General features: G+C 38.8%; 1 protein-coding gene across 9 annotated transcripts in view; it reads right to left on the reverse strand.

Annotated features, from left to right (window-relative positions):
- Positions 1-429: 429 nt before the first annotated feature.
- MPP7 (membrane palmitoylated protein 7) overlaps positions 430-17,332 on the reverse strand; it is a 158,979-nt gene continuing 142,076 nt past the window's right edge. For all 9 annotated transcript variants that reach the window (XM_042044616.1, XM_042044620.1, XM_042044619.1 and 6 more), the window contains 6 exons: positions 16,486-16,656; positions 9,694-9,774; positions 7,781-7,874; positions 6,581-6,689; positions 5,017-5,160; positions 430-3,619 (listed from right to left, as the gene is read on the reverse strand). In XM_042044616.1, coding sequence (XP_041900550.1) covers positions 3,440-3,619; positions 5,017-5,160; positions 6,581-6,689; positions 7,781-7,874; positions 9,694-9,774; positions 16,486-16,656 — 779 coding nt within the window. In that variant the 3' untranslated portion in view covers positions 430-3,439. The remainder of the gene's footprint in view (positions 3,620-5,016; positions 5,161-6,580; positions 6,690-7,780; positions 7,875-9,693; positions 9,775-16,485; positions 16,657-17,332) is intronic.

The raw sequence follows: 17,332 nt of genomic DNA on the forward strand, positions 1-17,332 counted from the left end.
AGTAATTTTATTCATCCTGGAGAAGAGAAGGCTCTGAGGAGATCTTTATAATAGCACCTTCCAGTGCTGAAAGGGAGCTACAAGAGAGCTGGAGAAGGACTTTATACAAGGCAATGTTGCGATAGAACAAGGGGGAATGGCTTTAAGATGAAGGATGGTGGGTTTAGATTAGGTATTAGGAAGAAATTCTTTACTGTGAGAGGGGTAAGACACAAACAGGTTGTCCAGAGACATTGTGGATGCCCCATTGCTGGCAATGTTCAAGGCCAGGTTGGATGGGGCTCAGAGTAACCTGGTCAAGTGAAAGTGTTCCTGACAATGGCAGGGGGTTGGAATGAGATGATCTTTAAGGTCCCTTCCCATGCCAACCATTCTATAAGTCTATGATATTTTATGGTGCAATTTACAATAAAGAAAAAACACCTTCAGTGATATATCAATAATTTATTGTTTTGCATAAGAAGGTAAGATCAGATTTCAGGTAAGACATCAACCAAGAACCTGATGGTGAATTCAAGTATAGAGCTTGGTACAATATTAAAAAGTACTACCCTTTGTTTGACTACAGCAAACAGCTAGAACACAATAAAAACATCTGGACTTGACTGTCAAAACATATATTTCTCTAAAAACCCACACAGCAGAACTTGAATATGTGGAATATTGGAAACATGTTTAGTTGTCTTCATTCCCAAATTCTTAGGAGTCAAAGGAACAATCCACCCCCCTGTTCCCCTTGGTATCCCAGAATAGTTCAGCACGCAGGCTCAGCATCCATCCTGATAAGCAGGCTCCTGTCCTGTTGAAACTGTTGGGCTAAGATTTTTTTGCCTAGACTTACTGTCATCTCTGCCTGCCTCGTGGAGGGCTTTGATTTTTAGCTTTTGAAGTTAACACTGCAATAATGTTGATTTTTCAAAAGCAATTTAGTAATGTAATTAAAACCATTTCTAGCTCCTCAAAGACTGTGCACATTTTACTCTGTTGGTTGGATCTATATTTTTGAGATTCCCTTTCTTTTGCAGGTGTTACTATTCAGGAATTAGCTCCTGGCTCAGAGACAGGGCAGGCAGCCATCGGTCTGGGAGACTCCTGCCAGGACTGTGCCGCGGATCAGAGGGTCAGTGTCTCTGGGAATGCAGCTGAGCACCACGCTGCTTACTGCTGCCCAGGACAGCAAAGCTGTGCACAAGACCCTTCTAGACCACACTGACCCAGGAATGGGAATTAAATTAATTTCAAAAAGACAGGAAAAACAGCCTGCAGGACAGCCAGAACTGTCCCTACCAGGGAGTTTGCAGATTATTCTAGCATCTACTTCATAAAGAGAAAAGCAGGTCCTTTATGTGAGCATTATTGTACCCCAATGTTCCAAGACAGCCAAGGTTAGAAGCAGTGCTAATAGTGTTTTAGTGAGGACTAAAGCCCCTTCTGCTGGAAATGGCCAGATCCTGAGAGATGCCGAGTGTCCTCTCCATTTCAAGAGATGGTGAAGGCACCTGGCATCTCACAGGCAAAGGCAAACTGACCCACTGAATTCCATATCCCCTGAAAAATAGTTTGATTTTCAGTAATAAAAAAAAAAATAGAAAATGTCTTCTCAACTCAGATAATCTCTGTGCAGTTAATTTAATCAACAAATTCCTATTTATGTTACAAAAAAAGTTTAAGTCCACCAGGAAAATGGTGAAATTTGACAGAAGTTACAGTAGGGCTGTTCAAGCAGAGTATGTATCCATACTGGGACTCAGTACATCTGTAACTCTTGCATAAACATTTCCAGACTCCTAGGGATTTTGCTGTTGTTTCTTACATTTCATTTGTTTTATAAGACTCTAAGCCAAATGCAATGGCCCACACATTAAATACACATTTAGAATAAAACTGCAAAACCTGATGGCTTTATCAGCATACGAACTGAAATAAAATATTTACATGGAATGTTGAGCTCCATTTACAGACTGTTTCAAATTACAGACTTAGTAATCTCTTTAATAAATGATCACATTGACAAGAAATTTAAAAACTTAACATCCCTTTTCAACCCTTTCATAAATATATAAAGTTTCACTAAATTATTCTTTCTTTAAACAAGAGAGCTATATTCTCTTTACAGATTACCATGAAATAATGGTTTCCTGTTTGAATACCACAGATGGGAAGATCTGAAGTCAGCAAGTTCCTATACACATTCTGTACTTACAAGACATATTCACAACACAACACACAGGTGTTACTTGGTCTTTACATCTGTACTCATTTGCTGCATATCAGTAGTAAATAAAGAAAAATACCAAATTATCTATATTAAAAATACATCCTCTAATATACATTTGCTTACACTGACACATCAGATCTTGAAACAGGGTTTCCAACTGTCTGACCAGTGTCAAGGATGTTTTTTATAGAGAACTCTACAGCATTAATTTATTTTTGAGTGGAGACAAAATACATGTTACACTACTAGAAAGTATCACTATATACTCGACAATAAAAAGAATTTATCTCTTTCAACTGCTTCTCAGATGTCCAAGGTTTCCTCACTGTTTGAAAATTTCTGATGGGAAAATTGTTCTAAAGCATGCCAAAAAATATTTGAAATCAATTTAAAGGAGGAAAAAAATTATTCTCTATTTTGTTGCTATTCGTATCACTTTGCCACTGATTTTACAGAAGTTTAATCCCAAAGACTTTGAAGTTATATACACACACCAACTCACATTTTTTCCTATTTAAATAATTATTCCCATGACTTTTCTTTGTTGTGCCACAGAGCATGTGTGAAAGTATTTTCAATCCATGCATACTCACAGCTGAGTATTTCACAATTAAGCCACTGAGTACATCTTTCTTCACATGATTATGTAATTGCAAAGGAATACTTAAATCAGTCTGTACATGTAAGACAAGGTTCACATCTAGAAAAGTGAAAACACACTGATGCATAATTAAAATTATGATGTCTTCCTCATAAAAATGTTGGTCACTTTTGCCTGTTTCAGTTCTCTCAAACATTAAAAGGGCAATAACTTCCAAGTGCTGATGTGCTCTTTTATAGGAACAGTTATGCCTAAAACCATTGAAGTGCTGATCTCCAGCATTGATTTCTATCTTCTGCAAACTCTGTTAAAAACACTCACCTTGGAGAAACACAGATGTTGATAAAGAGGTGTTTGGCAGTTTTGCTACACTAGTATTAGCTCACTTTATGGAGCACAGTAAATCTCTGGTATAATCTGACTGTTCTGCCCCAAATTGTGGGCAAGAGAATTGAAGACACAGGAAAACAGGACCAGTTCCAAGTGCATGAAGAGTATACCTGCTGCTCAGTAGAGTTAAAAGCCCTCCTCCCAAGAAAATGGCCATCGAGTAAAGCCTAACCATGCCCCAGGTTTAGATGCTGATACCACAACAGAGGTTTTTTCTACTTAAAACGTTACTATGAGTGCAGCCAGCTGACAGGAACCCAGAAGGTCTCGGTCTCCAACCTGTCAAAAGTTGTTTTAAGCTCACTGTAAGCTGTAGCGAGGTCATCGTTGACTATCACCTTGTCAAAAAGGTGGCCATACTGGCTCTCCATCACATGGGCAGATTTAATCATTTCATGAAAATCTTCTTCCTAGTAAGATCAGTGCAATGAAGATCAGTGCACAGCCAGTCCATAGCAACACTGCATAAACTCATTCTGTATTAAACACGGTCTAATCGCTTATTTCTTATTTCATCAGGAGATGGAAACTGTACTTCTAATTTAAAAAAATAGAAATTACCACTACAAGTGATCTCAGAGAGTATTCTGATGAGTTGACTCTGCTCAACAGGCAATTCTTTCATCTCTTCCCTTGAAATGACACAATTAGTCACTGGATGGTAATTACAGAGACATTTTCTGTTAGCAGCACCAGTGCAAAATGTTTCTAGCTGTTTACTTTGATGATACATTTAAAGTTTCTTTATGTTAGTCTTGGCTTGCTACTAGCACACCATGTATTACAGCACAGCCTTTTTTCTTTTAAGAGCCTGGTAGCAGTCAACATTTTATGCCTTCTTCGATCTGGCTTAGTGGATTTTTCGTCATGTTTGGGGAGGGAACAAACCTTAGCAACTTGTTTAAATGACTTTGAGAGATTAAACCTGTCCTAACTAAGCAATGTCCTGAAGGTTGCTCTTACAAACAAACTCCTCTTACTTTTTATAAGTAACAAACCAACATTTTCTGACAGCATGTAGTTTCCAAACTATTCCAAATGCACATTGTACACAGATACAATCTGTGACTATATCTGTGACTGACTTTGAAAAAAAACCTAAAAAATCCTAAATAACATCTGAATGAGGAAAAATTATACACACTAGATAAACAGTCTAACAATGATCAGCTTTGCTGTAGCTTCAATTAAATATGATTTCATTATATTACAAGGAAGCAAGTATGTTAATATTGGGTAATCTAGATTTTTTTTCTGACTATTGACAAAAACCAGCATTTTTTCCTTGCTTAGCTATTTCTTCTTCTATCTTACAGTGTTTATTTTCCTATAACATTTAAAAACCCCTCTATTTCTCTTATCCACAAATATGGGCTTTTTATTACAGTAGCATTTATTTTTTAATTGTTTTTTATATTTGAATTTTGCTCTTAATTTAGACCCCTTAATACATTGATAAAACAAATAAATTCTTATATTTGAACAGAAACATCTAAGCCCAGGTGCAAATTTTTTAAAGGAAATCCACAGCATTATCTCTCATAAAGATATGCTTGCACTGTGGGGGTTCTTCAATGACATAAAATCAGAGGACCATGGAAATTGTAAATACCCATGAGCATATCAAACAATGAAAACACCACAGTAAATGTGTAATGTGAGAGAGGCTGGGAAACAGAAAGATGCTTGTGTAAGCCCTGACAAGTGCAGTCAATGAGATCCAGTGATCACCTTTATTTTCAAGGTAAACTTCTACAACAAAACACTTAACAGGTTCTCATGTTTTACCATGTCTAATTATACTTACTGTAAAGGGTTTTGCAGTTCCCTTATCATCTTTACTTGAAATAATCTTGGCATTTTTTCTGGTCTCTCTCAAACGGTCAAGTGATGGAGGCTTTATAAATATAACAAATGGTTTAAACTCGTATGTCCGCAAGTGTTTCACTGTCTGGGAAGAGGAAAGATTTTAATTAATTAGTTGATTTTACAAAATGGAATTTACTGTAATAAAAGAAACTCCCCACTGACCAGAATAAACCCATAAAGCATTTCTAGGCGGGTATTTTTCATTTACTGTCATCCTGCTCTGCTGACCAGCATTGATTCATGTAGGGAGAATTTTCAGAATGGTAAGAACACCCTTTCTCCAAGGGTGATCACTGGTCTTGATTTCCACATGCCTGCTGGTAAACCCCATCAGTCTGGCAAAAGCTGAGCTGTGCACACCAGTGCCACTGGCAGCAAGAGGATGGAGGGGAACAGCAGGTGTCCAGGGGAGGAAAAGTTCAACCCATTTTAGCAAGAATAACTCCTTCTGTACCCATGAAAAGTTCACAAAAGGTCAGTGATTCTTCTCTTCAGTACTCTGTGCCCACCACACAACTCCCTGCTGTTTGTTCTTCCTGAGCAAGCTACTGTGTGGTGTTAGAGGCAGGTCTATGATTCAGTTGCAGCACAGGGTGGTAGTATGGATGGTCAGAAGCTTTCTATCCTTTCCACACTGCCAGGGTCCACAGGAAAATCCCATATTGGAGAGTGGAGTCCCAGAATGGTTCACAAGCTTGGGTCCCTAAAAGAATTTAGTGCTCTGCAGGAACACAGGGCTGTGTGGGACAGGCAATGGTCTCGTCAGCTCCCCTCTTCCCCTGGCATGGGGTATGGCTTCCCCGGCCACTCCTCTGCCAGTGGAGCTGCTGCCCTGCTCCCAGGGCACAAGCCTGCATCTGAAACTGCCCCAGGAGCTGCACATAAGCTGCCAAGGTTCAGAAGGCATACACTGGCCACCCTTGGAGAAGAGATGTTTTGGCTAGGTTAAACAAACTAGTCCAGCTCCTGGAAGCACTGGGGTTATTAGGAGCAAAAAAATTCCTGGTGGAGCTGTTCAGAGGGGTTAAAAAACAAGGTCAGTGCAAGAAAAAATGGTTTAGAGAGGAATGTTCTTAACAATTATCCAGCCAACATCACATTTAGTGCATCCCTTGACTCATGTTCACCCTGCAGGGAAACCTTTGGCATGAACAGTCTAGTGAAACATGTGAGACAGAGTTGCTGGACTGCATGATAAAGCTATTCTGAAATTAAAGTTTCAGGGACAATCTCTTGCCCAAGCTAACAGAAAGATGAATGGAAATATAGGAGTGTTCTGTAATTAAATCTTTGGTATTATGCTGCAGGCTTCCAATTCCCTTATTTACTGGCTGTATATTTGTCTCTTTTCAGAGAGCCTTGCTGAGATAAAGGTAGCCAGCAAACCCACTCAACAGTCATTCAGTGTGGGATAAAGTACACCTTTTTAGAAATACTTTTTCCCTGGAATTGCAATATGCAATATGGGGAAGTACAAGAGTTCAGAAGACATGCTTACTTACATGAGGTTGCACATCCAACAAACAAACCTTGTTTTTAGCTAGAACTGATCGAACAGAGTCTAAACTTGTACCATAGTAGTTGTTCTTATACTCGCCATACTCGATAAACCTGTGGCAGAAAGTGAAAACAACTGGAATCATTTCCATTTTCTCCAGAAAAAACCTTAACAGTTTGCTTTATAAGATTTAATTCAGGAGCAAAAATATTTTACTTTACATAAGAGTTCTACCATGTTTTATAAAGGAAATGCTGTCAAGTACTTCAGCATGTCAATTTTAAGAAATCTTCTACTTTACTGCTTTCAAATCAGTAACACCTGCTTGTATTACACTTAAAGAGAAAAAAGTACTGTAGTCCAACAGCCCACTAATGTTTTCCATCACCTCTTTTTCTGAACTAATGCAATGCAATAAAACAGTGGATAAGCTAAACAATAGAAACTACTGAAATTTCATTGCACACTACAGAATATCCAAATTCTCTGTCTCAGAAGAGGAGGAGGACTGACGATGGTGCTGGTGGAACCAAGGCGGCTGGTTATTTGCTATAAAAGTACAAGCACTATTTGCCAGAAAAGCAAAGCTTCAAAAGTTTGACGTTTCAATAAAACCCACAGCTTTGTGTCTAATACACTTTTGCCCTCTGAAACTGGGGCAGAATTTCAAGCTACAGAATTTTACAGGCTGCTGGAGAGCACGATGCTACCATTGTCTCTTCATTTTAGTTTACTTTCTGGAGGGTGTACAGGCAGGGGCTTCACTGTGGATCTCTAAACTCAAAAGCAGAGGAAGTGCCTGGCCTGAAAGAGAGCAGAACTATGCAAACATTGACTCAGGCACGTCTGCAGCACTTCCACGCCCTCCCTTCCCTAGAGCTGCAATGCTTTGCTGCTATGACAGAAGATGCTCTATTAAAAGAATGCTCCCCCATCCTAAGCACCTATAATTTCAGTATCTTCTTGAGAAGCTGAGGTACTGAAACTGCTTGTACGCTTAGAAACTGTTGTTTGCACGTAATGCCTTTTTTTTTGCTCTGTGTTTTTTCCCAGCTGCTTATATAACAAAATGTAATTTTAACACATCTTTAAATCACTGCAAGTTATATCCACTTTGACTTATTATCTACAATAACAACCAGCCCCATTTTATAATAAACCATTGTTTTAACTGCAGTTCTAGTTAAAAATCTCTTCAACATACTTGTTATTCTGTACGTCTGTCTCAAACAAGTGCTTGGAAATGAAAATGTATTCGACACCATCACTTTCTTGGCTTCTCCTTGGACGGGTAGTGTCTGCAGTTTCATCATATAAAAAAAAAGAAAAATATGCACAAAACAATATAATGCAAACCAGTTCAGGAAAAATGGAAAAGCACAAACTCTTTGTGCAATACTAAGCCTAGCACTTCCCTCACTTCTGAAGCATATAAGGCTGCTCTGGATCTGGAAGGCAGCACACAAGCACATTACAGGATTGAGTTTTAAATGCATGCAGGAAAAGCAGGAAAAAACCTATTGGACAAGTATCAGATTATCATTTTTTATTAAGTAGTGGAAAAATCCAATAAAATGAGGACAGCTGAATAATAAAAGGAGCAGCAGTCCATAACAATTACCCCGGCCTTGCCTCTTGTTAAACTTATTAGCATATGACACCATAAAGGGAAACAAGCACACCATCCTGATTTATAAAACATTATGTTCATTAACAACACTTGTAGCTATGGCATGTGAAGCATGGTAGTAAAAAAATGGGGTGTGAACTTTATGTTTTAGTGCTTTTCTTTATCTGGTGATCAAAATAGAACTCTGTTTTCTTTCAGTAGCCCTGTATTATTTGCACTTCTTACTTTCCCCCAAGTAGGTATAAGGGTTTTGCTTATACATGAAACTTATTTGTGGGGTTGCCACTTATGATTAATGAACTCATTAAAACATCCTGTTTCAAACAAGTTGAATACTACAGCATCATGTATTCTCCATCACATATGGACACACAAAACCTGCTTGCAGCAATACAGTCTTAAATGCCATTTGATATAATGCTCTTCTTCTTAGGCTGACACAATGAGGAACATTTTCAAGACAGGAACCCCAGTTCTCTCTCCAAGTCCTGACTTACTGAATTTCAGGGAGAGGGATTTCTTTACATGTTTGTTTTAAATTATAACCACAAATTTGGAAGAGAAAAAAGAGAAGGCAGCTTGATGAATACTGGCAATTTTTAGAGAAATATTTTTGGGCAAATGACTGCATATACTTCAATGAGTTAAATATTTTGGGAACATCTGGCTTTTTTGTTGTTCTTGCTTTCAATACCCAGCTGAAGCAAATACATGCAAAAGAAATGACTTGCCAAACCAAATGCATTAATTTTTCTACTTTAGCAAATTCATTCATATATATATGCTTTACAGAGTATCTGCACTTGCAAAAAACCTGTGACAGGATTTCCCAAATTCAGAAAGTTGGAACAATATTTTTGACGGATCCCTATAGAAGGTACAAGTAGAAAGCAAATCAAGAAATGGAAGTCTAAAACAGTTGAGTTCTCCATATTAAAGAAAACCCGATAAAGTATTGTAGAAGTTAATAGAGCACAATGCTATTCAATTTTATAAAAATCACACTACTTGGTCAGATAGGGGAAAGAGGAAAAAAAACATCCCCAAATCAACTCTTCTAAAGCTAATTAAAGAGATATATATAATTAATTTATTCACTGGATTAAACTGTTTATCATCAGTCTTCATTTTTCAGCCTAACAGATAAAGGCCAGTTTGCTGAATGCAACAGAGTACATTTCACTGCTTTACAGCCAAATCCAGGGTGTTCTTCAGCAGAGTTTCATTTACTAAACCTCACTGACATCAATCATGCTAAACTTGTACTGAAATTGTACTGCAATGCCTCTGAGCCAAAAAGCCCTATCAGTTTTTTTAGGGAGCATTTAATACAGAACTGCAGCAGCACTTTTAAAAATTAGAAAAGTAATTTGGATGCCAAGCATGCATTTAGAGACCCAAATTTGAAAGTACCTTAAAGGTAATACAATAATAAATTATAATAATGCAAATATATCATTAGAGAATAGAAGTGCATTTTTACTTACGTGGCACTGTTACCCCGTAGTGCTGGGTATCGCTGATGAGCAATTTCCGTTTAAGTTCATTCAGTCCAACCCCTACAGGACCTGAAAGAAAAAAATTGTCCTGTTTCCCAACAGCCAGTTGTCTCTTGTATTCAGGTGCAAGTATACTCCAAGATAAGACTACATAGCATGTAGCTGTGACATTACTGCCTCTTAATCAGGGATTTGGAAATGCCCATGGTTCCAGCCTCTCCTAGAATATACAGAGCTGACAAATTTCAGGGGATGTAGTTGGCGGTTACTCTGCTCTGACTTTATTACTGAGGAAAAATCAGTGACAAAAGGTGCCAGCAAAGCTGACTTTCTTTTCTACAGCAACTACCCTCAGTGTGCACCCACCTCCATCTCAGCCCTACTACAAACCCCTGCATCCTAACCTGCAGCTTTCCAGAATAAAAACTGATTTGGCTGTTTATTTTGCCAGAATATCCCCAACTTTCAGACTACAGGACCCCAGCTGGCAATGTGCAAAGTGCCCCCAAAGCCTCTGCACTCTGTGTTGACATGGCCTCACTCCCTCCTGCTGCTGCATCCCTTGCCTGCACCAGATGCCCCTGGGGACAATTGCTTCCACCTTCTCATGCCCTGGAAGCACTGCTCCTGCCAGCCCCTGCTGCAGGCAGAAACACTGCCCAGGTCCTGGCTGGCTGTAGCTGTCACCATCCACCTTTCAACTGTGTGAGGGTGGCATTGCATGGAGAGAGGAAGGAAGGGCAGCACTTGCCAGGTCACAACCCATTTGGGATGTTTGGGTTTCTTTCTTTGTTGTTGATTTTCTTTTAAACTGTGCTTGTCTCCTGCTTGCTGTCTGAACTGGTCCAAAGCAAATGTTTCCTTCGTCATGCGACTGCCAAAGAGAGACCACTCTTGGAAAGAGGATGGCAGGAATAAACAAAGACTGCATGGAATTTTTTTGACCCGTCTCCTCCACCTCCACTTGAGTAGTGCTGTACTAGAAGCTACTGAGCAAGACATTCCTCTTGGCTTTTGGGTTTCTTAGCTGTTTGCCAGCAGTGCCTTAGGTCTCAGTGAGGGCACTCTGTCCTGTGAGGTCTCAAAGGCTCCACAGGCACTCGCTGCCTGTCCCCAGGAGCCCTTCGTGAAGGGCTCCAGCCTGCGTGCCCACTTTGGTGACAGGGACATGGTGCTGTGTGTGAAGGGAGCTCAGCTCTGCATGTTCTTATGTTTCTGACAGTGGAGAGCCTTCATTTCTACAGAGCCAGGTCAAGAGCAGAAGGCAAAGGAGAATGAGTCATTGGAACCATATCCCAAGTAATGCAAAGATAATACCTGTGGTTTTAAGGAAAGTTGTTGCATATCTAGTAAAAGTGACAGGTTTATGTATAGAGTGCTTCTTAACAAAGACATTTTAAACATTGTAAATACAAAACCTAATAAACATTTCAATGAAATAGTGTTGTAATCGCTAATACTAGTCAGAGTCCAAAACCAGACTGATGCTTCAGTACCTTGAGGTGCCTGTTTGTAAAAATGACCAAACACCCTGTCTGGAGCTGAAACACATAATGATGAAAAGCAAGTGCTTGCTACTTTGCTGCTACGCCCAGACTATGGTCCTGCTGTAAAATCTTAAGAGTTTCTACATTTAAAATTTCTATGTGTTCATATTAGTTAAACTCACAACTACATTCCAAGTGCCATCTCTGACCTTCCTGTAAATTAATCTATCAGTATGTATAAATGTTTATTTAATATGGTGTACAGCAGCCTCTACTGGTGCATGTCTGCAGAGGACTACAATGTGTTGTGTAGATAATGGCATTACTTTTGTTATCTTTTTTTTTCCTTTTTACAATAGTTTAGCTATTTAAGGCAAATATGGACTTTTAGATGAAAAGTAATTAAAACTCTTAATATATCCTAGCAAAGTAAACCAAACCAAATGGAATTCAATTTTTAAAAATCACTCTATTACTTTTAAGCAAAAAATCTTTCTCATCAAATCTACACAAATATTATTTCCTCAGTCTACATGCTGTCAAATCAACAGTACGCTTTTAGCTCTATTTATATATATAAAGAATCCAGGCTTCACTTCCTGCGACACATGCTTTGGAAACTTAGCTCAACTCTGCTTCCAGACCACAACTTCACTACTACTGTCTCCCTTTCCAGATTACCATTTAAAAATCATCTTTAAATTGAACTACTGAAAGGTATAGACTCTTCTTTTTCAGTGCTGTCCTCACAGAATTCTCATAACTGTAGCATGTGGACACTGAAGGCTGATTCCAGCTCAGCAAAGCCATCCATTATGTGGATTTTTACACTACCTCTCCCAGGTGTTACATACAGTGCCCTTCTAAATATTATTTTCATTTTGATGCAGCAGAGAATGATGCCAGTTTCTAATAGTTATGAATCTGAACACAATTTGAACTCAAAAAGAGAATAAAGTGTCAGGACTTAAAAGGACAATCCAGATTCTTATAGTCAAATGTAAGGCATGCAGGGTCCATGACTGTAGCATAGTTTTCATTTACTATAAATCACCCTAGGCAGCAATATTTATAGTTACAGTGACAGATTTAGAGATACTTTGTTTACTTTTTTCAAAGGAACATTTGTGCTGCTTGCTCTTGCATGTTAAGTCATGTTAATAGTCAAATCCTACACAAGTGGACTGCAGTGCCTACCTCACTTTATTGAGGGACATCTGCAGAATTAAGCTACCCATCATTAAAACTTGCACTAAATTTTGTACCACTCATACATGTCTGAAGAAAACTGAAAAAACTCTAAGTTTAGGTCTTGGGAGGGTTAAGCCAACCAGCCATTCTTCACCCATAGACACATAATGAGCTCCTAATAGTCTTTTTAAAAGAAAATGAAAGTGGTCTTTCAGAAAAGATTTTGTGAGTTTGTGACAATATCCCCTCTGGGATCATAAAGACCCAGTAAGAGACATGCCTTGTGAGAGGCGCTGTGGCTCAATTCCTAGTACACTATAACGCAGTAACTGCACAAGCATGTCTGACTGTAGCTCAGTGTGGTAGGAAAGGAGAACCTCATTATTTTGTGTTTCAGTACATTTTAACAAGCAGTGGGAGTGTACTTCAAGATCTGCTGTTCACTGAAGTAGGATCAATGAGTTCATCCTGGTGTTCTCATGGGCAAGGCTAGGCACTATGTTACATCCTACGTATTTATTCCTGAACCTTGCTGACCTTCCCATGCCTTCAGTCAGGAAGGTTTAAGGCAGATAGCAATTATAGGTCTCCTTCGTCATTGTCCAGTTAGTTTACCGGAAGTAGCATGGCCATGGCAGGCCACTTTCCTGCACTACTGCAGCAGATCACCTAAGACTCTGCAAGCCACTACTGAACATGTTAAAGCTAAGTCAGGAGATGTGGAGAGTTAAAAGGCCCGTTCATTTCATCCTCCTTTGCTCTGAAATAGACCTGGCCTCATCATATACTCCTTCATGATAAAACCAGAGGTGATGGATTTTAAAAGATATCTAAGCAATACAACAAATAGAGAGCTTTTCCAGTCCCAGATTCCTTTCCTTCACAGTAGTGACCAGAAGCACATCTTTGTGAGAAGTACTGACAGCCTCATTCAGAGACAGATGCTTTTCTGATCGTGTCAGACACCACCACCAACTTCTCCTTTATGGTTACACACCTCTGGTCCTTGCTTCCACCACTGCCCACTTTGGACAGAGGCATCACCATGGGTGACCACAGCACCTGAAAGGTTCTGCACAGCTTTGGTGATCACACTGCATGCACAAAACAGTGTGTATTCTGTGGGACAAATGCTCATGGTTTGTTACTGACAACTTCGCTTTATCCTAGCACTGCCCCTTCAGAAAGCTCTGACTTAGCTGAAACTATGCCAGATAAAGTTATAGCATGCAGCACATTCATTCTAACTCTAAGGAAATAAAATTTATGCTACTCTGGCTCTTAAAATTAACCACAGCAGAAGACTTTGTGAGCAGGACTTTTCCCTCATTGATATAAATGAAAATTCTGGTGTCTAAATAATACATGCATTAAAATATTCTGCCTTTGTCTGATAAGGCTGTGAGGTATAACACTTAGGATGCAGGCAATATTTGTGATGGAAGACTTTAAGGATTTCTTGGCAGTTTGGGAACAGTAGGTTACTAGAAGCTGACTGGTGACATAATACTGGATAATTTCGTTTTTAGCAGACTCATCACAATCCTAACAATTAAAAGCACACAGAAATGTTTGTATCATTACTGCTTCAGATGATGTTATTTAAGCCCCAAGGATTTGCAGGGCTTTATTCATGAACTTACATTTGCAGACAAGGTAAAATCCTGACAAACTGGTACATTGAGCTGAACCAGAGAGTAGTGTGTATCACACTACAGGGTACTAAAATGACTGTGTGTACAATTCATGTTCTTTAAAGTAGACTAGACCAATTCAAAATTAAGTTAAATTTGTTTTGAAGTTGTCAAACTCCCTCCCCCTAAAAAAAGGGCAAAACCAAACCTAAATGCTCCCTTTTAAACAGTAAATTATATATTTAGACACAATAGACATCTAGTGCCTCCACCAATTACAGCTATAAATTAATTGTATGTCCCTTTCTTTCCTGGTACTACTATCCAAATTATATTAAATGTATTATATGGAATGCTGCTACTGGCACACAAAAAGCTTTTAAAAATGTGTTCACTTCTACTATACCTGTATTGCTTAGCTCTGCTAGTTTTTCCACATTTTGCCCAAGACATTTTTATGGTATTGGCCAGACTTAAGCTGCTCTTAATATCCAGAGAAAAAACATTAGAATTACTGAAGTCTGCAATAAATTTCTGAATTGCTTTTGTTACTGAAAAAGCACTCTTTCTTCATTTGATTTATTACAACAAAATTCAAATGGAATCTCTAGGCATTCCTTAGATCAGACATACACAAATTGTTATAAAAAGTCTATTTATCACACGTTTGCACTACACTATGTTGATGTAACTGTAAAATCAACTCAACCATGTTATTACTTGTTGCATATAGCCCACAATCACACTAGTAGGTGGCTGATTTTTAGTGCTGGAGAGTGACAAAACTGTTTATTAAAAACTCAATTTAATGTTCTCTTGGATATGAGCAATATAAAAACACAGCTACTCAACAGTTCCTAAAAGTCCCTGATAGAGGGTTATATTCCTCTGCTCTGCTGCTTTCAGAATGCAGGAAATTTTACTAATGAAGCATCAGCCTATGTGCTACTGGCAAAGAAACAATAATCAGTGAGACATTACACACTGGTAGCAATGGTAACTCATTACTCATTGGTATGCCAATCATTGCCTTTAAAAAGCTTAAGATAATGCACTTTCTCTCTTTTGGGGAGACTGAAGCAATACATTTTGGTTATATAATAAATGCTGTGAGGAAGCCATGGCAGTGACAGATTATAGAAGAACAGAAAGCTGACTAAGGATGATAATGTTGAGTCTTCTGCAGCTATGCTTACATTCATCCTTGGCCTACAGAGGTAGACCTTGCATCCACCTTTCTTACTACTTGTCCATTTACTTTTTCTAATGCAGTAGGTGTTTTTGTTTCTTTCCACTTTTATTGTCTGTCTTCATTGACCTCAGGTATTTATCCTGTCCGTTTTTTTCCTACATAAATATATTGATTGACTGATCTCTTAAGATATATTGATTGATCTCTAAGAGTGGAATACCAACACAATTCTTTTGAGTTTTAGTACAGCTTGACTGCCACGTTCAGACTTGTAACCATGGTAGCTGTATTTTAATGTCATCTCCCCTTGGTTTAGGAAAACTTTAAACACAATCTCATAAAGCATCCTTATATGCAAGTTGGGACATCCTCTCTAGAAAGGTGGACTACTAGACAGGTGAAAACTGGAGCATGTTTAAAGGGAAGGGCTTATTGGTCTGTGCTCTAGGACTCATTATAAGAGGAGTTCCCTGGGACATACTCTCTTTCACATCCATACCAATGACACAGAGTGGGCCCTTACAAAGCTTGCTGATGCCAAGATGGGTGAGGCAAGTGACTTGCTCAAGGGCAGGGCTTCCATCCAGAGCGCTACAGGCATAGGGTGGCAGAACTTTATGAAATTTGATGAAGACAAAGTTCTGCATTACAGGCTGGGGACTGCTGGCTGGATGGCAAGGACCTTGGGGTCCAGGTGGGCAGAGCTAAGCATGAGTCCCCAGCCCTCTCTGGCAGCAATGAAGGGTAACAGGAGACTGGGCTGTATCAGCAAGAGCCTGGCCCACAGATAGGGGGGAATGATTCTTCCCCTTCACTCAGCACTTGTTAGACCCTGTGAGGAATACTCTGTCCACAAGCCCTGCACTACAACACTGTTGATAAACTGGATCAAAGACATCAGAGGGCCTCCAAGATGGTCAAGAGCTGAAGCACATGACCTTTGAGAGAGACTGAGCGAATTGGGCTTGCCTAGCTTGGGGAAGAGGTGTCTTCAGGGGGACCCACCAGCACCCTTCTGATACTCACTGAAAAGATGGAGGCCATCTCTTTACTGAGGTGTGAGGTGGGAAGACAATAGAAGACATGATGGGACAACAGATTCCCAAAGTTGCTGCCATCAGCAACCTGCTTTGAATCTAGTGTTAATCTTGCTCAGTGGGAGGCTGGACCAGGTCAACTCCTGAGAACCCTTCCAATCTAAATGACTTTTTGGTAAGCATTGTGCTAATCAGCAGGTCTCTGTTTTACCAGGTAAAAAATAAAGAAAACAACTTACCAACCAAAACAACAAGCCTGTATTTGTCATTAGGTTGTCGTCTATATTTTGCAACTTCTTCATAGGTTGGGATATCTGCTGTATCATACTGATCACTCTTCTTGCACTCATACATGGACTTGTTTGTTTTTTTATCTTTTCTGCTAAGACGAAAGCTTCTTCTAAAACCAGCTGCAGTTAAGAACAGGGTTTTTTCAAAGTAAGAAAGTAAGTCTTCTTAAAACATTTGAAAATAGTCTCTTCCAAACATTCAAGGATTGGAGCATGGAATAAAAAGTATATTATATGTTTAATAAGCCAGGTCATTAGAATGATATTTCCCATGTTTTTAAACTATATCAGGTACCTATTTAAACTGCAAAATTAATATTACCAATAAAAAACATAACCTTTGCAACAACAAACTGCAAAATACAATTGCAATAAATTGTTAATATATTTAGATTATTTAGACAATTTGAGTATCTTATAAATTAATATATATACACAAGGCAATTCATGCAAGCTGGACTCTCATACCACATCTAATGCATGTCTATTAAATCACCACAGCACACAAATACAATATATGATAGAAACACAACTGGTGGTTGAAAGGGTTGATGAGATTTAGTTCCTTGAACAATTCTGTTTTGCTTAGCTCCATGCTGGTAGTATATTTAAAAAGTGCATGAAACCTTTCCTGAATATGTTTAATAGTCAATCCAAACACTCATAGTTAAATTACAAAATACTAGAAACAGCTTAGACAATACAGTACCCATATTATGAAATTAAAAGTTAATATTGCTACTAAATCTATATTTACAATTGCATCAACAGTGTGACATCTATAGTGACTTCTAAA

Source organism: Corvus kubaryi, unplaced genomic scaffold, assembly GCF_017639235.1.
Source record: "Corvus kubaryi isolate FWS band 111438036 unplaced genomic scaffold, C.kubaryi_AGA036_p1.0 37398, whole genome shotgun sequence".
Classification (NCBI taxonomy): domain Eukaryota; kingdom Metazoa; phylum Chordata; class Aves; order Passeriformes; family Corvidae; genus Corvus; species Corvus kubaryi.